The 27,288-nt window shown below is 42.4% G+C and overlaps 1 protein-coding gene across 1 annotated transcript; it reads right to left on the reverse strand.

Moving 5' to 3' along the window:
• TMEM51 (transmembrane protein 51) lies at positions 1 to 26,624 on the reverse strand. The gene is made up of 3 exons (XM_029579081.1): positions 26,367 to 26,624; positions 8,136 to 8,627; positions 1 to 1,846 (listed from the first exon to the last, which is right to left on the reverse strand). Exons 2-3 carry the CDS (start codon positions 8,504 to 8,506, stop codon positions 1,447 to 1,449), a joined length of 771 nt encoding a protein of 256 aa, XP_029434941.1. The 5' UTR covers positions 8,507 to 8,627; positions 26,367 to 26,624; the 3' UTR covers positions 1 to 1,446.
• Positions 26,625 to 27,288: the final 664 nt, after the last annotated feature.

The following is a 27,288-nucleotide window of genomic DNA, read 5'->3' on the forward strand; positions in this document are numbered from 1 at the left end:
CCCAATTAATAAAAGATGGTTTATTAATATGAAAACTGTAATTGTATTTATTTAAAAAAAGTCACATTTCTCAGAGTTAAACATTCGTTTGCTAGTTACAGTGCTGACATTGGAAAAAAATACACAAATATTATAATCACTTTTATATGGACTCACCTAAGATCAGCCCATTGTGCTCCCCTTCATCCCCATGCACTGAGAGTCACTGCTAGAGAACTGCACAGTCACCCAAATGGCCTGCAATATACCTCTCAACCAGCCTGCGCCTCCCTCTCATACACTGGGAAATCAAAGATGTACAGAAGCAGCTCGTCCTTGCACTTACTCTCCTGACCACTGTAATGCACTGGGTAAGCTGTGCCCAGGGTTGGGAATGTATTTACAAACATATGCCAAGGAACATTGTCTCCTTGTGTTTTTCTGGCTTTTTTTTGCTCTCATTAGTATTTTGCTTCTTGTTTAAGATTCTCTCTTAAATTTACTCTTTTTTTTTTTTATATCGTTTGATTTTTTTTTTTTGTTTTTCTGCATTTTAGGTATATTGTGCCAAGTTTTAGGCACTCAGGTAACCTGGGTCTCATGGGATTTTTTTTTTTCCAGCCCTGGTTGTGCCTATGCAGCTGGAAACCTGGAGGCACACCTGGGTTACCTCCTTCCAGCAACAAGGCCTGCTACAGCAAGTGCTGCTGCCTTCCCTCCCACCCAGGTCCCAAGTACATCGCAACACTAGACAGCAGACCCTGCTTCTGAATCTTCTGTGCCTTCATGCCAAACGTTATAAGTTATACCACAGGGTCAGCACCCATTTGCAAAGTTAGATGCTTTCAGTATAGTTAACTGGATCAGTATAATTTTGAAAACCCAACTTTTTAAACAAAGCAAGCATCGTGATAACACTGGCAGGTGGCCAAAGCAAATATGATTGAACCATCTATCATGCACTTGGTACTTTCACCTGTACAGGCAGAAGATTTATCTTACTATATTAAGAAATCATAAATAGCCATATCTCACAGGGTGATTTCTTAGATTAGTAATGTATAAAATGGTGCCAAATATACACCCATACTCACTACAGTTAACGTAAACCAGTTTAATCTCATGCAATGTTTAAATCAAAACAAACTGTACTTGAAGTTATGACTTCTTGCTCAACATGTGCCAGGTTAAAAATCTCCACTATTCTACCCTAATAGAACAAACATTTTTAAATATATATAATACAGTTAGCCTGCATTTGACACACTAACTTTTGTAGTTGCACTTTGAATAGTATATCAAGGAAAAAAAAAAAAAAAAAAAGAGTCCCTTGTGGCATTTGCTTTTTCTGCTTACAAGCTACCAAAAAAAAAAAATATATATATTTATATTTTCTCTTCCAATTCTTTTCCTTGATCTCGTTGAACTTTGACCATCACAAAACTGGGCAGCAATGGTTTAAAGTGCTTAGTTTGGCTTTGGGTTCTCAAACGATTTCTCGTCGTACAGAGGAGGAGGAGTCAATGGCTCTATGGTCGTCTGGACAGTGCTGTTTTTATCAGACAGTTTTAATCTGAAGTCTTTCAGGTGAAGTTTATCTGACTTTATTCTCCTGACTTTCAGAGGTCTGAGTGCTCTTCCCAGGCGGGAGCTCTGCCTTCTCGCAGGCGACTCCCTGCTCGAGTCGCCTTTTGCGCCGCTCGTTGGCATGTCACCATCCAGCTCGTTCAGAGACTCGTAAGAAGGAAGGGACATGCTGATCCTAGCATTCCTGTCCAAATCTGTCCCTTCCGCAGCTGAGTAGCCTGTTCCCATCACCTCGTCGTACGAAGGGACCGAGTATCTGCGTGCATCCTCATCTTCCCGACTGTGGAAGAAATGCACAATTAAACTGTGTCCATAAGATAATGCTTGCCCTATAGTCTTACATGCTTGTGCCTCACAGGGCTCCAGAGGTGTGTGGTTCTCATGGCCATGTAAAGTTATATTATACATTAACTGGGCATGATGATGGTTTTACATTGCAATTACAACCTAAGAGAAATTTATGTTGTAATCCATAAGTAAAAAAAAGTTCACATTTATAAATCAACTGCAAAAAAAATAAAATTCAATGAACATTAAAACTATCCATTACAAATTGATCTATCCATGTAGGTGATGCTTTACCTGGCAATTACAATACTTTTTGGGTGGCTGAGTCATATGGCTTTTAGCCCAGTGCTGACAGCACACCCAAGGCATGTTGTAATAGCTTGACAGAGCAAGAGGCATGGCCTAATGATCATTTGCAACTTAACTTAATATCCTCTTGCAAATCAGCAGACAGAGGCTTAAGTTCACCTCAACAGTTTGCTAATGCCAAAAAAAATAAAAATCTATGACACTGAGCCAGTTCTGCATTTCAAGTATTCTGGAATTTGCAGTACTGCATTTAGTATTTGGGCAAAATGGTAAGTCACAGAAAGCAGAGGGTTGGAAGTTTAGAAAACTGATCCCTCCCCCCCTCCCAAACACACACATTCAGAAGGGGCATTAAAACCACCCCATCCATACACTAAATCTGTCCCCTAACTGACCAACTATAAACTCAATTTGCTCATTCAGTAGAAGATGAGAAGGTATTAATGCACAAGAAACAAACCTGTTTCAAGTTCTAGAACAAGGAGTCAAAGTATGAGGCTCCAAGGGAGTAGACTGTGGAGCAGTGTTAGGAAAAAATGGCAATCAATACCCCCCACTGACTGGGCACCATGAAAGAATAAGAAGCATCAGCAAGGCTAGAAGAGGGGGGGACATTCTGGCAATGGCCATGAATCTCTAAAGTGTTCCCATGGGAAGGAGAGCACATTCTTGTCACTTGTCTCCAAGGGTCCAGATGACCAATTCAGCCCTGGCCAGGAAGATGTGGCCTCCCTGCCTGCCCCCAGTCTGTGCTGGTATCAGCAGTAAGCTTCAGGAGGCTTGGAACACAGGAGCACATCAGTGCATGGGCAATGACAGGGGTCAAGGCAGACTGATATCCACTCCTTTTTGGTGCCAATGCACAGATGCAAACGGACATTGGGTGTTGATGCATCTTTCCAGATTGGTGGGGGAAGCTCCCCCTGTGCACAGAGGTCCTTTCTGGAGCATTGCCTGCTAGCTGGGTGAGATCATGATTCATGCTCCATCTGGTTCAGAAAGGGTAATCATAGGGGGTGAGACTATATATCTAGGACTTCTCTGAACTGGAGGGGTCAAGCCCCTCTGCCTATCTCCTCTACAGGAAAGAGAAAATTTCCTCCAGAGGACCCCTCTGTGGGTGACTTTGTGAAGAGAATGACTGATGCCATTCGTTTTGAGTTACAGGAGGAAGAAAAATCCAGTGCCCGAGGAAGGGTCTAGGATCTAGCATTTAAGATTAAATGTTAAAATATAGTTATGCATTTAAGCTGCAAAAACCCAAGGGAGAGGTACAGTATTGGAGGTGAAATTCTTCTAAGCATGAAAGAGTGGGATCAGGGACATCATGTCTGATGATCTTAAGGTGGCCAAAGCAATGGCAAAAGCCAGAAAGATGCTTGGCTGCATAGGGAGAAGAATGGACATCAGAAAGGGAGGAGATATTGTACTTGTGTAGATCCCTGGTGAGACCTCATTTGGAATACTGTGCACGGTTCTGGAGACCGCACCTTCAAAAGGATATAAACCGGTTGGAGTCAGTCCAAAGGATGGCTACTAAAATGGTCAGTGGTTGTTCTAAAGCATTTTGGGTCAGATTTAATGATCTAAACATTTATACCCTAGAGGAAAGATGAGATAGAGATTTAACTATCTCCCCTATCTCAAAGGGCTCCATGCACATGAGGTAAGCCTCTTTCAATGGAAAGAAGGCTCTAGAACCAATTATCATGGGATGAGGGTGAAAGAGGCTAGACTCAGGAGTAATCTTAGGAAATATTTCTTTACAGAGGGGATTAGTGGATGCATGAACAGCTTCCCAGTTAAGGAGGCGGCAAAAACAGCATCTGAATTAAGAAAGCCTGGTATAAGTGCAGGGCATCTCTGAGGAAGTGATGGGAATTGGAAGCTAAATTAGTTGGGCAAATGAGCGATATGGTCTTTTTGCCATGTTTCTAGGAACCAAAAGCCGCAGCCCCTGGCATGGGGCTTTCACTGGACCAGTGAGACAGCAGCCCAGATTCCAGTGTCTGTGTCCAAGAAGCTTCTGGTCAAGAGAAGGCCAAGGTTCTAATTTAATTGTTGACTGGGAGTATCTTCAGACACCTGGATTCTCAGCTTAATCAGAGGAGAGTATGCCTTTTCGATGAGACTCCAAAATCGCCTACCGAGAAGTGGACTTTCAGAATCAGGAATGCCTGTAAGAGGTCATACCCCACGCACCAGAATATTTCTTGAACCCTAAGCATACCTGGGAGGTGGAACAGTCTCATCCTAGTTGTGTTGGACACAGCAAGAGAACTGTAACATTCTATTTAGAGCGGCAGAAGCCTTCAGATAGCCACCCAGCTTTTTGTTTCATTTGACACCAATACATCTGGAATTATCAGTGAAAACGTTTTATTTCTATTTGACTAGCAGACTGCATCCCCTTCTGTTATGCCCAGGCAAGTTTGTGTCTAGCGTGGCATGTCAAGGCTCACAGTATTGGAGCCATGGCAGTAGCGCACTTGAGATCCATCTCGCCACACATTTACATCTCACTATTTTCGATAGGGGCTTCTGATACAGCAGTAGTTTTGGCCAGTCTGTCCTATGGAATCTCTTAAGAACATAAGTTGATGCCATACTTTGCCAATCCATCAAGCCCAGCATTCTGTTTCCAACAGTGGCCAATCCAGGATATAAGTGCCTGTAGAGTACTCAAACATTAAACAGAGACCATGTTACTAATATCGGTAATAAGCAATGGCTATTTCCTAACTCAAGTTGACTAATAGTAGTTTATGGACTCCTCCAGGAACTTGTCCAAACCTTTTTTTAAACCCAGATAAGCTAACTGCCTTAACCACATCCTCTGGCAATGAATTCCAGAGCTTAATCATGTATTGAGTGAAAAATAATTTTGATTTGTTTTAAAATGTGCTACTTGCTAACTTCATGGAGTGCCCCCCCTAGTCTTTTTATTATCTGAAAGAGTAAACCACCAATTTATATTAACCTGTTCTGGTCGTCTATGATTTTATAGACCTTCGTCATATCCCCCCCTCAGCCATCTCCTCCAAGCTGAACCACCCTAACCTTTTCAGCCCTTCCTCATAGGGGAGCCATTCCATCCCCTTTATCAGTTTGGTCACCCTTCTCTGTACCTTCTCCAGTGCATTTATCTTTTTTGAGATGCAGTGACCAGAATTAAGACACTTAAGGTGCAGTCTCACCATGGAAAAATAAAGGCATTATGATATTCTCCATTTTGCCATTCCCTTCCTAATAATTCATAACATTGTTTGCTTTTTTTAAACTACTGCAGCACACTGAGCCAACGATTTCAATGTATTGTCCACTATGACACCTAGATCTCTTTCCTGGGTGGTAGCTCCTAATATCATGTAAGTACAGCATATGTTATTTTTCCCTATATGCATCACTTTGCACTTCTCCACATTAAATGTCATCTGCCATTTTGATGCCCAATCTTCTAGTCTCTCAAGGTCCTCCTGCAATTTATCACTGTCTATCTGTGATTTAACTACTCTACATAATTTTGTGTAATCTGCAAATTTGAATACCTTGTTTCCCTTTCCAGATCACTTATAAATATATCGAAAAGCACCGGTCCAAGTACAGATCCCAGAGGCACTTCACCGTTTACCTCTTGCCACTGTGAAAACTGACCATTTAATTTTACTCTCCATTTCAGTCTTTTAACCAGTTTGCAATCCATAAAATTACATTGCCTCCTATCCCATGACTTTTTAGTTTCTTGGACTTTGCCTTCTGAAAATGCAAATTCACTACATCTACCAGCTCACCTTTATCCACCTTATCTTTGAGGTATGGAAACTAATACCATCCCTCTAGGGCCTACTTTAGGTCTAAACTGCCATTTAAAATTAAAATACATTAGGGTGGCCTTTCACCATCAAAAATGATCTTGCCCATTCTGTTTCAGGGTTTAGTTTTTATGTTTTTTGTTCACGGCAGCCTTCAGCTGGGGAGTTGCATGTGTGAGGGCCGCCATCCTGCTTGTGCTCAGGGAAAGCAGATAACCACTGGTAACAGGTGTTCTCCAAGGACAGCAGAATGTCAGCCCTCACAAAAAAAAAACAAAAACAAAAAAAAAAAAACCAACCTCCCCTGCCTCCCATTGGAGTCTGTTTCTGCAAGTCAGCTTTATCCTGGGTCCTAATATCAAATCAGAGGAGTGGTCAGGGCTGCACGTGCCCAGAAGGGCATGCAGAAAGCTTCCTAGAAGCTTTGACATCAAAGTTCCATGCTGGACTCCATCTGCTGTCACCCATGGGTGAAGACAGCAGGTAAAAGTAACTCTGCTGAATGAAATGCATTCAGCCAATACTCAGCTTATCACCCAGCCTGGATCTCTGCTACTATACTGCTGTACTTATGGCAGAATGCTCTCAAAAGTACATTAACCTTCCTACGTGTCCTCTTCCCCCTGGGCGTTCATGAAAATTAATCAAGGTGAAAACTGCGGTCAGTCATGTTTATGAGTAACTAAAGGTTGATTTGGAAGACAAAAGATCCAATCTTGCTGAGTTAATGTAAGTATTATGCTGCAAGTCCCTGGTATGACGAAAGGTGCCTTCAGCGTAATTACAATTCTGTTTACTTTCCACCATATACGAGGTTTATAGTGTTTGTATTTTAAAGTAAAAAAACAAAAATAAAATGTGCCATCCAGTTGATACAATGTTAAAAGGATCCCTTTCCTTATTTAATTAATTTACCAGGCTCTAAGCTTCAGCCTCATTTTAATGTAATTTGAGCAAGTAAAAAGACATTTTACAACTGAGTAAGGGAGGGCCACCTTACAATATGCAGAATGTGGTCGGACTTAATGATTCGCTTACTTCACTGTAAGTACCATTACAGGCTCAACGGTCCAATCTAGTTCCCTCTGCTGGAGGGGTCGTGGACTTAGAGATACGCATAGTCAGACGTGAAAGACTTCCCTCTGGGTTACAATGTGTTGGAAAGGGGTATTTTTGTAAAATCTTGATAAACAGTTGCCTTCACAGTGGATTGTACACCTGAGCTAGGTTTACTGAGCTATTAGGGCAAGCTGCGCACATCTCAAAGTACAAAAGTTAAATTTCTTGTTACTGGTTGCTAGATTCATAGCAAAATCTTTCCCAAATATTGCACAATGGCAGACTCAACTGTTTAAAAACTACAGCAAAAAAGAAAAAAAAAAAAAAAAAAAAAAAAGGAAGCTTCCCAACCCTTCATTATCTGTTACACAATACTCAAAAAAAAGGTGAAGAGCCATCTCTCTTTCTCTCTATATATATTCACACATGGCACATTTTTTATGATGCATGCATATATTAATGTACTCTTTAGGATTTGTGTGTTGACATGTGTGAAACAACCGTTTGACATAGCCTGAATTGAGAAACTGACACTATCATATAAGTGATATTCCCAAATATCATCTAGCATGTGAAAAGCTTTATGCTATATCTGATTGCCCTGTTTTGGTTGGCAGCTGATATATCTTATTGCTGCATTTGTTAATCTGGTTTGAAAAATGACTTAAAAAAACAAAACAAAACAAAAAAGCACAGAACTGCTCAGGGAGCAGAGATTTTATTTTAACTCACAATAGCATAATCTGACTCCAATATGAACGTGTGTGAAATCGATTCAAATTTACAATTTTTGAAAAAAAGTGTGAAGATCTGCTTTAATAGAAAACAAAAAGTTTTCCTAAAACATTAACACCCCCCCCCCAAAAAAAAAACCAACCCAAAAAAAACCTCCTTCTCGCAATGTGGGAGATCAGCACAGCAAGCCCACTAGTTTTGCGACTGCTTGTACTGCCAACACTTGGAAGGTAGCAGGTTTGAGGGCGGCAGGTGTGACTAGCTCTCAGGAGGATCCTCTTCCAATGGCATGGCCACATCATTAGTATTAGCCCAAAAACAAAAGGTAGCTGACCTGTGTTCTAGAGAGATCCAATTATGACTCACCTTTCCTCCTGAACTGGACGCACAGCTGGGGAATCCGGAGGGTTTCTGGAATCTTCCTCTTGTTGCCTTCTCTGTTTCTTTTTATCCCGGACATTCAGGCATATTGCTATCAAAAGCAGGCTAATCCCTGTCCCAATGAGCACATAAGCCACTGGAAATGTTTTGCTTTTCACCGTTTCCTCTCCTCCTCCTCCTCCTGCTGCTCCTCCATTCTGTTCCGGCTTGCTGCCGTTTCCATGAGGAGATGGAGGCTGGTTATTGCCCAGTCCTGGTACCAAATTCCACACTGCCATTACAACCCCAAGGATTAGCATTCCTATTCCTATGGCAGTCAGAGCATACTGGGATCCACTGGACTTTGACTGGGCCATGACGACCACTGCTGATGATCGGATTATTAGACTTAAGCCTCGATTTGATTTGGAATCTTCCCATTCGTATCAACGTGCAAATGCCGAGCTCACACTAAAAACGGCAAGCATTTTCAGAGCTCTGAAAAACAAATGGATAAAAAGAAAGAACATAACTACAGTATTTCTACACCAAACCTCTGTATTGTGCAAAAATACAAGTACTAAAGAAGTTTCATGAGATTAAAGAGCCTGTGGGCTTTTTTTTTTTTTTACACACAATATCAAGCCTATAAAGAGAATTCTGCTGGATGGTTTTAAGTACATTCACTCTTTATGTATTATATAAATAAGATTTTAGACCCAGGCAGATTTAATAGTTTATTTTATTTCATCACCTTTCTTCCAATAAAAACCAAGGCAATATAAAATTTAAAAACAAACAAATCAAATCACAATTGGAGATCTCATGTAACATGTTGGGGTTTGTCAACAGGTCCATAATTAATCAGTGGAGAAGACCAAAAATATTTCTCACTACACATCAGTTAGGGGAGAGTCTTCATTGTATAAATTATGTAGACAGGTTAGATTTGGGATGGTTTTCAGCTGCCCTACAATGTCTTACACTTAAATCAGTCCTGCACCTTTGTGGGTTTGACTGAAGAGTAATTCAAAATGCAGTGCCTGCTATCTTCTCCCTACCCTAAGCTTGACAAAATATAATAAGTTATCCTTGTGTAGGCTAGGCACCTCCTCTCTTTCTTTACTAGTGCCTGCCCTGAGGGAAAGGAGAGAAGAAACTGGCCTTGCAAGTTTGGATGACACAGTTATTAGACTAGTAATCAGACTAGTGGCTACCGGAAGAACCAGGCCCATGCAGGTTGATTTGCATTATCTATGGCACGTGTCACACAAACAAGGCCTCTGCATGTCCCAAAAATACATACACCTGACACTTTGATGTACTGACTATGCACAATATCTTGTCCTCTCTTATGCCAACTTCCAGAAAGGACTGAAGAGCTGTATTGCTACACAAGGGCAGTTGGGTATATCAAGATTAATTGGTTCTGGCTTCGGTCCCTTATTATAAGCTGCATAGATGTCTTATGCAGAAGAATGATCATTATGGATTTTTTTTCCCCTTAAATGGCTGCTTAAAAAAAAATCTTTGTCGTCGAATATAAAAAATTTACTATGTTTCACACCAAGCAAGTGGGTGCTGTGCCATGCACTTCATTGCGTGAATTCCTTCTTGTGTTATCCTGCTCAGCCCTTAGCTACCTTGTCCAGTCCTCACCCCATCTGTGTGTCTGCAATTACAAGTGGGAAGAACAAGCCGTAGGGATGTGCATTAGCTTTTAACAAATGCAAAGAATGAGGCAATGTTTGGTTTGTTTCAAGTAAAATGAACCGAAAATAGCCTCCTGGAAAATACCAGAAGATTTTGGGGTATTTTCGTATGTGTCACATAAAAAAAAAAAAATAAGGCTCTGGTAGTTCAGCATCAAAGGCTCCAGGTGCTGCTCTTACAAAAGGGAACCTTCCTCTGCTGCAGACGGTGGAAGGCACCAAAGTGACATCACTTTGCTGGCATCAGTTTTTCAAGCACCAGGAAGTCCTAGCCAGGACCATTGGAGGCAGGGGGTGTGTGTTTTTTTTGTTTGTTTGGTTTTCTTGGTATGGTAATTTGTGTAATCAATCAACTAGTTTGGTGCACCTTTGATAGGTCTTCGCAAATATGGTCGAGCCAAAAAAAAAGAGAGACCTTTCTGCTACACCATGTCCCATGCCGCGTGCGCTCCTTCCTGCTTTGCTCACATATGGCTTTATATACCCTTCTAATGCACACTTGCATGAATTTTGCATTAAAGCAACAATGCTGTCCAAATGACAAACCCCGAGAGGTTCTACCACTGAGCTAAAGGAGAAGTTCCCCCAGCCGAGCTAAGAGGAGAACCCTCTTCTATTTTTCTCCTGGATATTCATATCCCTCTCAAAGTTCACTTGAGCAGTAAATGTTTTCTGTGCAACAAGTACATCCTCCCCCCAAACCAGTTTATACACATTAGAAAAAAAAAAAAACCCAACCTATCTTATCCTAAAAAAAAAAAAAAAGATGCGGGCTTTTGACAGAAGGGACATCTTGTTCATAAACGCCTTCTTCTCGATGGTCTGCACCACCCTTCACAGTGGCGAAAACTCCTTGTGGTTGTGTTTCAGCCTCGGTCCTTGTCGGACCAGGTGGCTCCTCCTGCAAAAGCAGCACTAAAACCGGCAATACAAAGGGGCTGAAAGCGTGGTTTGGACGCACGTCCAGAATCCCTCATGCCATAAGGGGATTAGCGTGTCCAAAACACGCGCCCAACACCCCGCGAAACTAATAGCTCTCATCACGTGCAAATACATGTTAATGAGGCTATTAGCTATTCTCCCCAGATCCAAAAAGAAAAAAAAAAAAAAGTGCGCCCAACCCGCACATTTTTATGCTCAGAAATTGCCTGCCCAGAGCAGGTGTTTTCTGAATAGACCAAAAAAGTGTACAGAAAAGCAGAAAATATTGCTTTTCTGTACATCCTCCGACTTAATATTGTGGCGGTATTATAAATGAACTGGAAAGGGGTACAAGTGAGGTGATCAAATTTGTGGATGACAATTATGCAGAATAGTTAAATCTCAAGAGAATTGTGATGAATTTCAGGAGGACCTTGCGAGACTGGAAGATTGGGCTTCCAAATAGCAGATGAAGTTTAATATGGACAAATGCAAAGTGATGCATATAGGGAAAAATAACCCTTGCTGTAGTTACACCATATTAGGTTCTGTCTTAGGAGTTAGCACCCAGGAAAGAGATCTAGGTGTCATAGTGGATATGGATAACACATTGAGATCGTCGGCTCAGTGTGCTGCGGCAGTCAAAAAAGCAAACAGAATGTTGGGAATTAAGAAAGGAATGGCAAATAAAATGGAAGATGTCATAATGCCTCTATATTGCTCCATTTTGAGACTGCACCTTGAATACTGTGTACAATTCTGGTCGCCGAATCTCAAAAAAGATATAGTTGTGATGAAGAAGGTACAGAGAAGGGCTACCAAAATGGTAAAAGGGGATGGAACAGCTCCCCTATGAGGAAAGGCTGAAGAGGTTAGGACTTTTCAGCTTGGAGAAGAGACGGCTGAGGGGGGATATGATAGAGGTGTTTAAAATCATGAGAAGTCTAGAAAGGGTAGATGTGAATTGGTTATTTACTCTTTCGGCTGTGTGCGTAAGTATTTACGTGCAGATTTCAATGTGAAATCCAGGAACGCCCATGCCCTGGCTCTCTCTTTTTTGGAACTTTTCATTTGTGCATGTAAGTGGCGAGTATGTGGGCGGCTTTTAAAATCCGCTCAGTGTGCCCGGGGCCAGACTTCTGCGCATAGCTCTTGGTTTGGGCACACGCCGGGCTTTTAAAAGTCACCTTACTGGAAGCAGTACATGCTAATCTCTCTCATGCATATTCACCTTGGACATCCTGAAAACCAGACCCGTTTGTGGCTCTTGAAGACTGGAGTTGGCCCTGCCCTAAAGCTATGTTCAGAGCTCACTGCTGTTTGTATCACACGTACTACATTTATCTTACGTCCCAAAAGGTGTTAACACAGCACGGGGAGATGGTAGAAATGGCTTTGGAGGATCAGAGAACCATATGTGAAAGGCAACTCATTCCTTCTATCAGAGATTCAGCACAACTAATCTAAACCAACCCGAGTCCTCATTTAAAAGTGATAATGGAAGGAAAAGAAGTATAAAGGCAATAGGAGTCCGGGAGAAGCAAGAATAGCAGGGAAAATCAGAAAGAACGGGAGATTGCCATATCCTGCATAGAGGGCCACACGTCTCAATAGGCAAACTAGGCTGGTGCCTAGGGTGCCAGCCATGGGGAGGGGGGGAGGGGGGGGGGGGAAGAGACAGCAAAGCGCAACCATGTGGGGCTGCGAGCGGAGCCCATCCCACTCATGGCTGAGAGTAGAAAAGTCTCGACAGGCTGCAAAAGCAGAGCCTATCCCGGTGTGGCCAAGAAGAGAAGAGACTCAGCAGACCATGAGCAGCACCTACCCTGCTCACGGCCAGGAAATGCAGAAACTTGGAGGGGTGTGTGTGTCTGTGTGTGTGAGTAGCAACCTAAGTGTGTGTAAGAGAGGGGGACCTGTCAGAGAATGAGGTCGAGGCTGGAGCCAGGGTGCAAGGCAGAAAGGTCATCCAGGGCACCTAATACCTGGCACTGTCCCTTCCTGCATATCATTCCTTCTCTCATCTACAGTGAAATTCCCCCAATGAAATTCAAGGGAAATACATTGTACAACGTTCATTCATCCAACCGCCTTGTTTGATATTTTATCAAATTATACAGTTTTAGGAACCACTTCAAGTCGGAAAAATCCACCTGAAAAGCTGCTATTAAATAAAACAAAAGTTTGTTGTACCAAACACCAGAATACACCCTGTTAACAGCTGACACCCTCTTCAAAGATCAACAACAAATACAATTCTGTCTCTCGCCAGACAACTTAAGAAATGAACATTCTTGTTAAGTAGCCTCAGATATGCCTGCCCTGAATACAAAAAAAGTGTGCTCTCGTTACTGAAAGATTTCAGCTTCTTCCATTGCTGGTTCAGTATTGAATTAGGTGGTGTCCTACCCAACGAAAGGCTGAACTGCACCTCACCTCCACCAACTAACAATCCTCTGCTGAAGCTCAACTATCTTGGACTCTAACCCCAGGAGGAAAATCAGACGTTAAGCAGCATTGGATCAATACTTGGATGGGAGCCAACCAAGCAATACTGGGCACATCAGGAAATGCTGCTGTTTTAACAGGAGGCACTCTTTCCTCCGAGCACACCAAAGGCTCAGCACGGCATTTAAAGTAACGCGCCATCTTTCAAATAAGACACTAGAGAGGCAGCATCCCTATCAAGCTTTTTCCTTTATAAATAAACGGCCAAGTAAATTACATAAAAAGCAGGCAATGTCCGTAAAATCAAAATAAAAATCAGGAGTCTTTCAGTATTCATGTCTACTATGAATGCTTAACCTGACAAAATCAGCAGCAGCAAATAGATTTCAAATCTTCAAGATCACAAAAAAAAAATTCTAATAAAAAACTGGGAAAAAGGAGAATTGTAAGTATTTAAAATACACTTTATTTCAATCAAAAAAGTTTAAAAACGAAAACACCCAACAGCTCTATTTCAGCTTAACACATTTGTCCTCAAGGAGATATGTCAAAGCAACAATACGTTTTATTAAAAGGCTTTTTCCACCTAGGTTTGTTTTTTTAAGTGGCTAGTAAAAGTAAATAAAAAATATTGAACTTAGCTGTAAGCTTCTAAAGTCAAATCTGGTCAGAATAACTGCTCAGGCAAGAATTTCAGCCCCCTTTTAAAAGCCTTTAACATATAAACTGATTAAGAGAAAGCCCTTTTGGACAGATGTGGTACATCAAAACAGCTGACTGGTGCATTTTTGTTCCTTTGATTAAAATACCAAACAGTATTTTTGATTCAAATGCACTTGAAGTGATAACTGTATGAGATTTTGGGGTCATCTTCAAGAGTCAATGATTAAAATCTGAGGCTGAAATGAAACGTCACGGTCACAACAGACATGCAAGCCCTTTCAATATGCCTAAGATTTTTGCCTTGTTTTACAGATTGCCCCATTTTGAACCAGTGCTCAATTAAATATAATATGGTTCCTCCCTCCCCCCAATTCTGGTTTTAAATTTCTGAGCCATGTATTCTTGCAGGCAGCAAGTGCTAAATCTGTACAATGCCAAGAGACCCGTTTACCAACCTCCAACAGCATCTTTTGGACAAAAATGCTCTTGTAGCCTAAGACAAAAGTCTAGCCCTAATGCTGTAGACACTCCAAGATGTGCTGGGCCATATAAACCCTGGAAGCTCTGATGATTTTAAACACGCTGAGGCACTCAAGGAAAAAAAACAAAAACTGAGCAACAGCTTGGAGGCAGACAGACAGACCTTGAGCAGATGACATCTCTCAGGAATTGCCAAGGCTACAGAACATCTGCAGGGTCAATGCTTTCAAGACGCACAAATATTCCACTGCCTTGTAAAAATTCTCAATGGCAAAATGACATCTGTTTTTCTTCAAAAATTGGGACTTTTTGATTCAATTACTTTCATCATCTTGTTTTCTGATGCAAACAGCTTCCTGCTTTCATACCATGCCACAGAAATATTTCTGGATGACTGGTAGCATATGCTAACTTTGAGTGCAAAACAAATAGCCATAATAATGTATGAGTAGTAAACCTTTTTCCAATGAAAAGGGAGCTGTAGAACTAGGGGTCATGAGATGACATGCCAAAAAGAGTAGACTCGGGAATGTCAAATAATTTTTTTTAATGGAAATGGTGGTGGATGTCTGGAATGCCCACCCAGAATTAATTTCATTTATATGCTACTTTGTGCACAAGGCCCTAGTGGCTCACAAACTACATACACAATGATAAAATCAGAACAAAATAAGTTCTCTGCACAATACAAACCATAAAACAAAATGGCTAAATAAAAAAATAAATGTTATTGCCTGGCAAAGTTGTCAATTCAAATCTAGGACCTATATAAAAAATAACAGCTAATTTACAAAAATACTAATCTGAACAGAAACATTTATATTGCTCTAAAATGTTTCTGTACAAGTCATCAGCCTAAGTTCTTGCGACAGAGTTCCAGGTAACTAGAGCAGCCACTGAGAATGCCCTTTCACGAGCCACTGCTAAATATTCCTGGCAAACAGAAGGGATGTCCAACAAACCTCTGTGAGGAATGAAGCAATCTGATAAGATTCTAAACATGAAGCACGATGCATCATGTTAGCCCACAGATAGGAGTAAAGGGACAACAATTTGTGGACTAACATTGTAGCCTTGTATGTTTAAATCTTTTTAATTAAACTTTTCAAACAATGCTGAGTAAAACACCAATAACCATTCATATTTCAGAATGGAGAAGGTACAGAGAAGGGAAACTAAAATGATAAAGGGAACAAAACAGCTCCCCTATGAGGAAAGGCTGAAGAGGTTAGGGCTGTTTAGCTTGGAGAAGAGACAGCTGAGGAGGAATATGATAGAGGTCTTTAAAATCATGAGAGGTCTTGAACGAGTAGATGTGAATCTATTATTTACACCTTTGGATAATACAAGGACTAGGGGGCACTCAATTAAGTTAGCAAGTAGCACATTTAAGATTAATCAGAAAAAATTATTTTTCACTCAACGCACAATTAAGCTCTGGAATTTGTTGCAAGAGTAAGTGGTTAGTGCAATTAGTGTAGCTGGGTTTAAAAAAGGTTTGGATAAGTTCTTGGAGGAGAAGCCCATTAACTGCTATTAACCAAGTTGACTTAGGGAATGGTCTCTGCTATTACAGGCATCAGTAGCATAGGATTGCCTTAGTGTTTGGGTAATTGCCAGGTTCTTGTGGCCTGGTTTGTTGGAAACAGGATGCTGGGCTTGATGGACCCTTGGTCTGACCCAGCATGGCATGTTCTTATGATCACTGGTTAGTTCTACCCAGTGGCCCCATACCATAGTATCACCCCCCTCATTGAAGGCTACATACTTCTAAGCATCCTTTTCCTTATCTCATCCGCCACATGCATAAACATAAGCCATAGTTTGACTTGGCCCTCAAAAGTCACTGAGAATCTCACTGCAGGCCCTATGGAGCAACTATTGTAAACATAATCCTATATCTGCAGAAAAACTTTCATAGACAAATATTTTTATGTATATATCATACAGTTGGATCCTCCATTGGGTTAATGTTGGCAGATCCTCTTGTAAAACAGTATAATAAAGTTTTCTTTGCCAACAGGGCCTTGCATACCCAAAGCTTCAGAAGATTTTTTTTCCAGTGGCAACTCCTTTCATATTAATCAAAAGAATATTACCTTTGTTTGCAAGGGGAGTTGCAGCCTTGTATTTAAATCTACCACTTGACTGGCAACAGAACAAATGGTGGAAGCTAAAACTGTAACGGACTTCAGAAAGTTATGGGATCCTGATTTGTAAAAAATAAAAAAAGAAAAAAGAAATGACAGAGATAGAGACATAGAGATATAGATAGTCAACAGAATCATAACCTAATGGTATTCATGTCATGGGAATAGCTTATAGGTAACCTGCATGGGGCACTAGTTACAAACCCAACAACCTGCGCTTCCAAGACTGTGCAGGTTACTGTGTTGAGTGGCAAATACCACCCTAATAGTAGTATGGCCACTTCAAGCTTTGAAGGTGGTATACGGTAACCTGCATGGAGTAACCATGATTAAAACCTAAAATCCAACGAGTACGGGGAGGCTGGATGTTTTCGACAATGGCTTTGCAGATTATTAGAAAATCTGGAAATAAGACATGGAAAGGGAACCAGCTGTTAGACTTGTAAGAATCAAGAGACCATGACAAAACCTGACGTGGGCTAACAGCGAAGGCCAGTACTTTAACGGATTTTGGGCACGCCTGAGACAGAGATGGAGGGTGGTGCTGGGAAAAGGGTTGCGAGCTCAGGTAAAAACAAAACAAGATGAGGAAAGCGGCAGTAAGGAGTTGGGTTTTGGACTTCTTATGGAACGTATGTGCTCCTGTACCTCAAATGGAGGAATCTCAACTGGGCAGACTGGATGGGCTAATTTGGTCTCTCTCTCTGCCATTCATTACTATGTTAACACACAATTACAACCAAAACTGAAAACAAAACTATTTGTTTTTCCATTCAAGCTTAAAGGACTTTGCACTGCTTGATTTCATGCGGGAATTCCAGAAGCAGTAGGTTTCCATGGAGAAGGGTTTATCATCCAAACTTCCCCTTCTAAATACCTACATTGCTAATATCTTAATATTTCATCATAGTCCATAGAAGGTCAGTTATACTGAAATACACCACTTGGCTCGTGCTGTTTTAAGCCAATACATAGTACCACAGTGGTTCTCAATCCAGTCCTTAGACAGCCAGGCAGGGGGGCTTTCTAGATATCCACAATATCTGGAAGCAAGTGGGACAGATGCAATGAAACATGAATTACAATGTGCTGATTGCTAAGATGGATTAGCTGTTATATGTTTTGATTGTTGTATTAGCTAGCAGAATAATTTGTAGTGGAGCATTTTACTCTGTGTTAATAAATATTTTATAAACCATTATGATCTTGATATGAAACGATGGTATATAAAATGTCTAAATAAAATAAATGCATGCCATAGATTTGCACATAATGGAGGCAGCATATGCAAATCTCTCATGCATACTCATTGCGGATACCCTGAAAAGCAGCCCAGATGGGTGTGCCCTGAGGACTGGGCACAGAACCCCCCCTTTAAGCACTGCACATTCTTTGACACTGAAGGCTTCCTATAAAAACTGGGCCAAGTTGAATATCCTTGGTCTCTGGCATCATCCCCTATACCCTTCCCCATAAGCCCATAACCTAACAAGCCCCAAAGAGCAACTCAGAGCTAGTCCAGCCAAGCTGGTCCTGGAGTATCCTCTCTAGTCAATCTGAGTTCCAGGATATCCACAATGAATATGCATGGGATAGATTTGCAATGGAAACAGAACTTGCAAATCTCTCATGCATATTCACTGAATATCCTGAAACCCAGACTGACCAGAAGGTACTCCAGATTTGGCTTGAGAATACTAGGCTAGATTAGAGCACTACTGGAGGCAGGAAAACATGATTCTGGTGTGGCCAAACCAAAAAAAAAAGCATTTTGCAAAAGATTTTCAACTGCTGGATACTCGTTAAGAGCTGGCTGAAGTAGAGAGCTTACAAATAACCAAAATGTGGAAGTCTCAGAAAAAGATCAACAGGCCTACCCAGATACTTGTCCACAATGCTAAGGATACATCTCAGCTGTTCAGGACAACCTCATCTATACTTCGTCCATCTTGAGTAGATTAGCATAAGAACCCCAGTTAATTCCCTCCACCATCCCACCTTTATGTCTAATGACTAAGATCTATAATAATCTAAAATTTCCAGTAATACTAGCGTAATTGTGTCTGAACATCCAGCCTCTTAAGTAGCCTGCGCAGCTCAATTCATTTCCAATCAGGTGCAGTAATGACACGTATAACTTGTATAACTGCCCTGCGATCTCAAGGATGAGCTCAACTCAGCAAAATGGCACTTTACTCAGGGAGGTAATGTTTCTCTGTGAGAAAGGTAACTTCAAGTTAAAGCCATGCAAGCCATGTGGCCCACCACTAATTTGGTATCAGAAGAAACCCTGCCGCCAAGCCTCAGGCACACACAGTGCAACAGTTTCAGCATAGAAACATAGAAATATAGAAACATAGAAATGACGGCAGAAGAAGACCAAACGGCCCATCCAGTCTGCCCAGCAAGCCACGCAGTTTATCCATTTATTTTATTTTTTTTCCCACCCTTTTTCTCCCTCCCACCCATCACTATTGGCTTCCAGCACCCTCTGGCCCCAACTCCCTTCCACCATGCAGAGAGCAGCGCCGTATCCGCATCCCAGTGAACGTCCAGCTCAATCAGGGGTAGCAACGCCGCAACAAGCAGGCCACACCCCATGCCCCATACTCTTACCCACCCCTGCTTTGTTTGTTTGTTTCTTGTTTTTTTTTGGAGATGGCAGCCCTCCGTGAAGGCGGAACACCAGCTACTGGCCACTGGCATCCCACTCCGTGAATGCCTCTGTGGCTACTGCCGCTCTGTGCAGTGTTTTGCTGCCTGAAGGTGGAACCCCAACTACTGGCCACTGGCATCCCGCTCCGTGAACGCCTCTGTGGCTACTGCCGCTCCGTGCAGTGTTTTGCTACCTGAAGGTGGAACCCCAACTACTGGCCACTGGCATCCCGCTCCGTGAATGTCTCTGTGGCTACTGCCGCTCTGTGCAGTGTTTTGCTGCCTGAAGGTGGAACCCCAACTACTGGCCACTGGCATCCCGCTCCGTGAACGCCTCTGTGGCTACTGCCGCTCTGTGCAGTGTTTTGCTACCTGAAGGTGGAACCCCAACTACTGGCCACTGGCATCCCGCTCCGTGAATGTCTCTGTGGCTACTGCCGCTCTGTGCAGTGTTTTGCTGCCTGAAGGTGGAACCCCAACTACTGGCCACTGGCATCCCGCTCCGTGAATGTCTCTGTGGCTACTGCCGCTCTGTGCAGTGTTTTGCTACCTGAAGGTGGAACCCCAACTACTGGCCACTGGCATCCCGCTCCGTGAACGCCTCTGTGGCTACTGCCGCTCCGTGCAGTGTTTTGCTGCTTGAAGGTGGAACCCCAACTACTGGCCGCTGGCAGTAGGTTGGCCACTGGCAGCATGGAGGTCTGGCAGTTGCACGGATGTATATCAGCACAATGAGCTCATTCCATGTTAATCTACCCATTTCCCAAGCAGCCTTATGCACACAGTATAAAACAATATTTGCCAACCCTAACCAGAAAGATATCCTTGGCATATCACAAGTTTATAAACCAGAAGGAGAACACACATCCAATTGGCAGCCAGGTACACACTGGCATGCAAGGAGGTGGAGGGAGACAAGTAAAATATTTGAACGTCATCGCAAAAGGCCCTCACACCAGACCACAGTGAAGAGTCAGGGGTATCTGTCCACCAGAAAGGGATCCAAATAGTAGAAGTAAGGGCAGGGGGAGGCCACCATGCTAATAAAAGGGGATAGCAAGAGCTTCCACCATTTAAGACAGAGAGACTGACAGATTTATTTGCGGTTTTAAAAGATGTCAATGGCTCGCACAAAAAAACCTTACAAGCAGTCATCACTGGGCATCCTCCAAGACTACAGGGGGAGCAGACCTCGACACCTCTAGAGAGGGGTGAAATTGTGGAACATTTTGCCCACGTGTTCCCAAAATAATGAACAGGTTTCAAAAGAAAAAGATCAGTGGGTATAATGTAGTTATATCGTTACCCAGCAATAATTTAATTTACACTCTGTTTCCTAAAAGCTTACAGTGGGAGAGAATTGCAGATCCAGCAACTTAAGCTGCATTTGTGTTTGAATTCATTCTGTTACTGAGCTGCAGAACTGCCTGCAAGTGCATATTTTTTCCACCTTCCTCTAGATTACACAGAGTTATTGGGCAATTAGAAGAAGGGTGACTTATGAACTTATGGTCGTCTTTCACATTAACTGTGTAATTATGATCATAAAAACATTGGATGGCTCTGCACAAGAGGCCACACAACAATAGATGAGAAATTTCCCCATTACTGACCATTTCTCATTTAGTAATAAGCAAATTTATCTATGCACCCAAAGATAGAGGCTGCTGCCAGGTCTCGCCATCAATATCAACAATTGTCCAGTGCCCCTTGCCTAAATGAGACAGTCCCAGAGCACATCAGGGGCTGTATCAGTACCGTGATGAGGCCAAAAGCAGAAAGACAGACCTTAAAAAAACAAAAAAACAGTGAGCGGGCACAGAAGATCTTGTACCACCACCTTTCTCCCAGTCTTCCAAACAAAACCAAAATGCACCAAGGACAGATCTACAGGGTCATTCATCACCCTGCGATTCCGGCCGCATCGCGGCGGTGCAATTCAAATTAGGGGAAGGGGAGGAGTGTGGGCGGGGTTATGTCCCAGCAGCGATGCTGGCGATAATGTTCTACACAACACCGGCAGCACCACAGGAAATAGCCAACTGTACCTTTTCCTGTGGCGCTATGGGTGCGAAAGCGTGCAACCAGCCCGCAACTACGACGGGCGAAAACGCACCGCAGCGATGCAGCCGGCTGCACATTTTTGCCCCGCCCCCCCCTTTTTTTTTTTTACTGCAGGCCATCGTTCTGCTGTAACTCATCACGGAATGATGAATCCCCAGGAAAGTTTGCAAACTAGCTGGTTCAAGAGCAACACAAAAAAGAGAAGGCTGCTTGAAAATGGGCACAACCCACCATTAAATGTATCTTTCCTCCTCAATTGAAGATCTGTACATTACCAACTGAATGTTCATCATGTTTTCCCTAGCAACAGAGATGGCATGCACAGAATATGCACCCAGGGCAGGGTGGAGATTTTATTCCCATTAATTTGGAATGATCATGCAGAATGTGTTTACGATTTCTCTGCTCACAGTTAATATTTGATCTCCCAGCTATGTGTCAGAAAGGCACAATGGAGTAACATTCGCTCGTCTTCAATGAAAGAGCACTGAGGAACTAAACTCACCTCTTATTAGTGAAACAACTCAAGTAATTAGTGTAATTAACCCCCTTAACCTCAAGGTTACAATTCATTTTAGTTTCGCTGTCAGACTGGGTTTAGATAGTTGATTGTGATGTCGGATCACTGTGCAAGCTGCTTCCATTAATGCAAATGGATGCAAGAGCAAATAACCTAGTCAGGCTCTATGCTATAGTCCCAAAGATACTGCTACAAAACTGACAGGTCTATAAAAAAAAAATTACAATAATTTTCCAAATATTAAATGAATAACGTAGCATGTTATATAACAAGAGCTTAAAGGCTCATCAAAATCGTTTGCAGGGAGGGGAAGCACGTATGCACATAAAGTCACTCCTGTGACCTCACCCGCCACCAGGAATGCACCTTTTCTTAGGGTGCAGATTTTTTGCAGCTGGTTGAAATGCACAATTTATCAGCAGAGGCCACAGAGTATCATGAAATGTATTTTATACGTGTGCACATACACACACGCGTTCTCAACCTGCAGGAAACACAGAAAATTGACTTCCTTGCATTCCAAGAGGCCATTTTTTATTGCATGTCATCTTCAGCTCAAGTTATTAAAAAGCACACTTTTTGGTGCAACACAAAAAGCACACCTTATGGAACCAAAATAAATCATTAAATATCTAAAAAAAAAAAAAAGTGACCAGAAACGTAGATAAATAGATCTATCCTAAATGATTCTAGAATGTAATTCAGATTTCTATCATACAGGATATGTTCCTGCAGAGTGCTAATTCCTATGTGTAAAAATAAAACATTTACAAACAGGGAAAAAGGGACACTTAGAAACAGGAAACCTTATCTCCTATTCTGTTTTTTTTAATGATGTGCATTTCATTTTTTTTGGCACTTTGGTTAAGTGTTGTATTTCTATCAAAGTGGGAGGGGGGAATCAACCTCTCCCACTTCCCCCCAACTTTTTTTTTTTGTAAGTGTGCTACATTCTTGGTATCTAATTAACAAGCAAGAGTGTTAGAAAACGCTCAAAGCCAACACAGACTGGACACAAGTTTTAAACACATATGGCACCAAGAGACAGGCTCACCCACATGGAGGGCAAACACATCCTCTTTTGCATGTTGTAATTGCTGTGTTTTTATTTGGAAACAGTGATAAGTTTACATTAGTTTTATTGCTTGGCATTTTATGCCATGTTTACTGTTTTATTGGGGGCATTCCATGAAGTTAGCAAGTAGCACATTTAAGACTAATCGGAGAAAATTCTTTTTCATTCAACTCACAATAAAACTCCGGAATTTGTTGCCAGAGGATATGGTTAGTGCAGTTAGTGTAGCTGGGTTTAAAAAAGGTTTGGACAAGTTCTTGGAGAAGTCCATTAACAGCTATTAATTGCATCAGTAGCCTGGGATCTTCTTAGTGTTTATTGCCAGGTTCTTGTGGCCTGGTTTGGCCTCTGTTGGAAACAGGATGCTGGGCTTGATGGACCCTTGGTCTGACCCAGCATGGCAATTTCTTATGTTATGAGCTGCCTAGGATTTTGGCAGCATATAAATAAATAACCATAACCTTATAATATAAGCAAAAGAAAATCATATTGGCTCTATTTTACTTCATTTCTAAGGAGATATCTATGTTTCTTTTTACCCACAACCACAATTATGAATCTGTGCTCATCCAATGGAGGCATCACATTGACAATTATAAATACAGGCAGCCCAGCCCATCTGTTATTGCAAGGATGCAGCCCAACTGGCAGCTACAGAGCATGATCACCTGCAAGACTTTTTTTTTCCCCACACACAGGACAGTATTTTGTATCTTCCTCCTTTGTATTCCATCTTGGATAGAAGAGCACAGAAGATTCCCACTTAATGCCCTCCAATACCCATCTTTTTCCATGCCTAATCACAAGACTGCAAATCTAAATAGTCAGCAATATTAGTGTGCTCATTTCCCAAACATCTGGGAAATAACCACCTCCATTTCTAATTACAGAATTTGCAGCCTGCCAAACAGACCTAGCTGCTAGTTTAAGTCCATCATTACAGCCTAACCGAAATAGCTACATTGCTGGTGAGCCTCCCAGATCCCTTATCTTTAATTTGCATTTATTAATCACTTACTGCTGAGGCTCTAGGCAATTCACAATTTAAAACATACCTAATATGACATACATATTAAGATAAGCAGAAAGAAAAAAAATCAAATCAATACAGAGCTAAAAACATCACTTAGCATCTAAGAGAATGAAATAAAAGCCATATCTAACCTTAACCCATAAAAATGCTCTTATTGCCATCATACTTGAAGATTAAAATCATCCAAGAACAATACAACATACCCAGTACAGGCCCCCATGTAGCCTGCCAGACAGACCAGGCTACATGAGCACCTGTGTTTCTGCTAAGACTTCCAGTTATTTATTACAGAACATGCAGCACAAACCCAGCCACATAGGTACCAGTTCATATTGAATACTCTGTCATTCATTCTGGCACTCTAGGTATTAATAGAATAGGGCAAGCACAGTGCAACACTAACATGTTGCTTTGCCTGCTATGTTACAGTGACAGGGAGACTAATAGCATAAAGCATAATAGCATAAAGCATAATAGCATAAAGCCACTATGATCTGAGCTGTGGGTCCCAGCCAACTTTTAAGTCACTTATATAGTGACTTAAAAGTTGGCTGGGACCCACAGCTCAGATCATAGTGTCATCACTGCAGAGGTGATCTACTCCAGCCCAGGGGAGGAAGAGCAAGAAAGATGGCAGCCCCACCAGCCATACAGAAGCACGGAGGGCCAGTTTTGAAGCAGACATCTCTCCAGCTCTGGGGCCAAGGGAGGGTTCCTGCCTGTCACATACCGTCTGAGGTGAAAGGAAGAAATAGGTTGCTAGGCTTGATATATTAAGACAAAAGGAGATTTAGGACTAAGATCAAAGAAGACTCAAGGCACTCAAGAAATAGGAAAATTAGTTGTCTGAAAAGCTTAGTTAGTGCTCCTTTAAATGTGGGCAACATACTTTAAATGTAGGCATGCATTTGTATTTGTTTCTTTTTACCCACAACCACAATTATGAATCTGTGCTCATCCAATGGAGGCATCACATTGACAATTATAAATACAGGCAGCCCGGCCCATCTGTTATTGCAAGGATGCTTCAACAGCAGGGGAGAAGAAAAACAACCAATAAGGGCTGTATAACATAGTCTGGGTAAAACAAATAAGCATGGGTGTAGCTTGCTTATTGCGGTGGTTACTACCCCTAACTTATCAGCTAGATATTCACTTGGTTGCAGCTCCATCACTGCTTTCTACATTAATGGTGGGGGTGGAAGGGAAATAGAACCAAGAGCTAAGAGAAACAGATAAGTATGAGAGAAAAAAGTGTGTGAAGCTTGCTGGGCAGACTGGATGGGCCATTTGGTCTTCTTCTGCCGTCATTTCTATGTTTCTATGTATTACACAGTATTTACAATGAATGGACTGGAACAAATTTGAAACTTGTGCCAATTCACACACTTCTCAGTGTTGTCAGGTGTGTGCTTTTCTGGGAAGTATAACCTTAAAAAAATAAAGTACAAATAAGGCTCTACAGCTGTGATTCTGCAATAGAATTCATGGAGGTAATAGAACAAAAAAAAAAAAAGAGGCAGACTACTAGCTAGATGCCAAAAAGAAGAAAGAAATAAGATTTATTTATAACACAGTAACATAACATAGTAATGATGGCAGACAAAACCCCAAATGATCCATCCAGTCTACCCAGCAAGCTTCGTACGGTTGTAACAGCTGCTCCATGCAGGTTACCCCCAAGCCTTAAGAGTTGTAATATTTACAATCAAAAGCAAGGAACTGTCAAACCCATAACAAAACTACTGGCGCAACTTGTTTCAAGGTAGGAGGCCTTCTTCATACTTCAGGCAATCCCTTTTCCCTCTAATGTCTGCGTACTGGCTTTGTTACTTCCTCAATAATATTATCTTGACGCTTTTATGTATTTGTAATTATTTTTTTTTTTAAGGGTCAGAAGGCATGCAGCTTCGTGGCGCGAGCCCTCTGGCCGTCCAGCTCTTGTGCGAGCCCCTTTTGGCGAGGCCTGGCCTGCCCGGGGGCTCCGATAAGGATCAGTCCGAGCAGCGAACGCTCTACGTCCGCACAATGCGTTCGAATACTAATTAGCTCCTGAAATAAGAGAAAGGCTAAACAGGTGGGGGCTGGGTAACATTTCGCTCCAACGCCCAGCCGAATTATTTGGGACATTTGCTATTGGCTGGTAAGTAAACTGAATGCAAGTGGGGAAACAAACCAGCAGCCAACAAAGAAAACTTTTCTTTTGTTTTTGTTTTAAATTTTGTTTCTCCATTTCACAGTTTGGCCTTTTTGAAGAAAAAAAAAAAAGCCCGAAACCCCGGAGCGAGTAAAACCGTTCGGGGGCGCCGCGGTGCGGAGAAGAGCGGCGAAAGGAAACAAAAGGCCCCAGTGGCGGCTCTTTTCCGGCGCACACCTAGACCCGCTCGCGCGCCGGGGGGAAGGGGGGGGCTCTCTGCCGGCACGTGCGATTGTGCCCCTCGCGCCGTACAGAGGCGCGCGCAGGGTCCCTCTCCCGGCACGTGCCCCTCGCGCGCGCGCGCGCTCCGGCAGCTTACCTGAGAGAGCACCGCCGTCCCCGTCTCTCTCCTCAGCGCTCAAGCCCCAGAGGAAGCGGAAAACTTTTTTTTTTTTTTTTTTTGCCTCTCGCTAGGTAGGAGCAGGGAAAACGGAAGACGCTTGAAGGTGTGGTGGAGCAGGAGCACCCGCTCGGGGAGACTAAAAAAAAACCTTCGCCCACGCCTTCCGCGACCTGGAGCCCGGCCCAGCGCCGCGCGCCAGCGCAGGTGAGGGAGGAGCTTCCGCCACACCTCTCCTAGGCGGCGGTCGGGAAATGCAAATTTCAAAGCAATTCCCCGCTTTTGAAAGGCAAAAGAACCCCGCTGTATTTTTACCCTCAAGCCTCTGCCGTATTGCAGCCACAGGCGGAAGGGCTCGGCTGGGTTTGTAACCCACGTTAACCTTACGGTCTCTTAATTGCTTGTGATGGCCAATTGCATAGAAAACTGTCGTGGGAGCATCCGGGTTTAGAAAAGGTAGAAAGCCCCGACCCCAGACCTTTTCCCCCTCCTACTGCTGCTACTCTCTGCTGGAAGCGAGGATTAAAGTAGAAGATGGCACAAGGCAAGGGGTTTACCAAACTGCACCTGACTTCATTGACTCGCAGGTAAGTTCCAATATTTAGCATTTTCAAAAGAATTAGAACGCCTATGGTGCAGGGGAAAAGGTGATACGCGTGAGGTAGATCCTATGCGCCAAATATAATCGATTTCTTTGCTTCGGCGATCAGAGAATTGGATCAGGGAGAGCAGTAGCTGTAGTGTATTTGGATTTCAACAAGATCTTTGACTTGGTTCTGCATAGGCGACTTTTAAGCAAAAAAGAAAGAAAAGTTTTGTGGTAAAGTGCAATTGGTACATCAATGACTGAGGCCAGTTTAGACACATCATAGCAGCAAATGCCCATCGGAGTACTTTTATT

Source organism: Rhinatrema bivittatum, chromosome 15 (assembly GCF_901001135.1).
Source record: "Rhinatrema bivittatum chromosome 15, aRhiBiv1.1, whole genome shotgun sequence".
Classification (NCBI taxonomy): Eukaryota; Metazoa; Chordata; class Amphibia; order Gymnophiona; family Rhinatrematidae; genus Rhinatrema; species Rhinatrema bivittatum.

Excerpts from the sequence above, each read along its gene's own strand:
- TMEM51 (XM_029579081.1), bottom strand. The coding sequence starts at position 8,506 with ATGGCCCAGTCAAAGTCCAGTGGATCCCAGTATGCTCTGACTGCCATA. Across the intron at positions 1,847-8,135 it reads CGTCCAGTTCAGGAGGAAAG|TCGGGAAGATGAGGATGCAC; the intron begins GTGAGTCATAAT and ends TTTCTTCCACAG.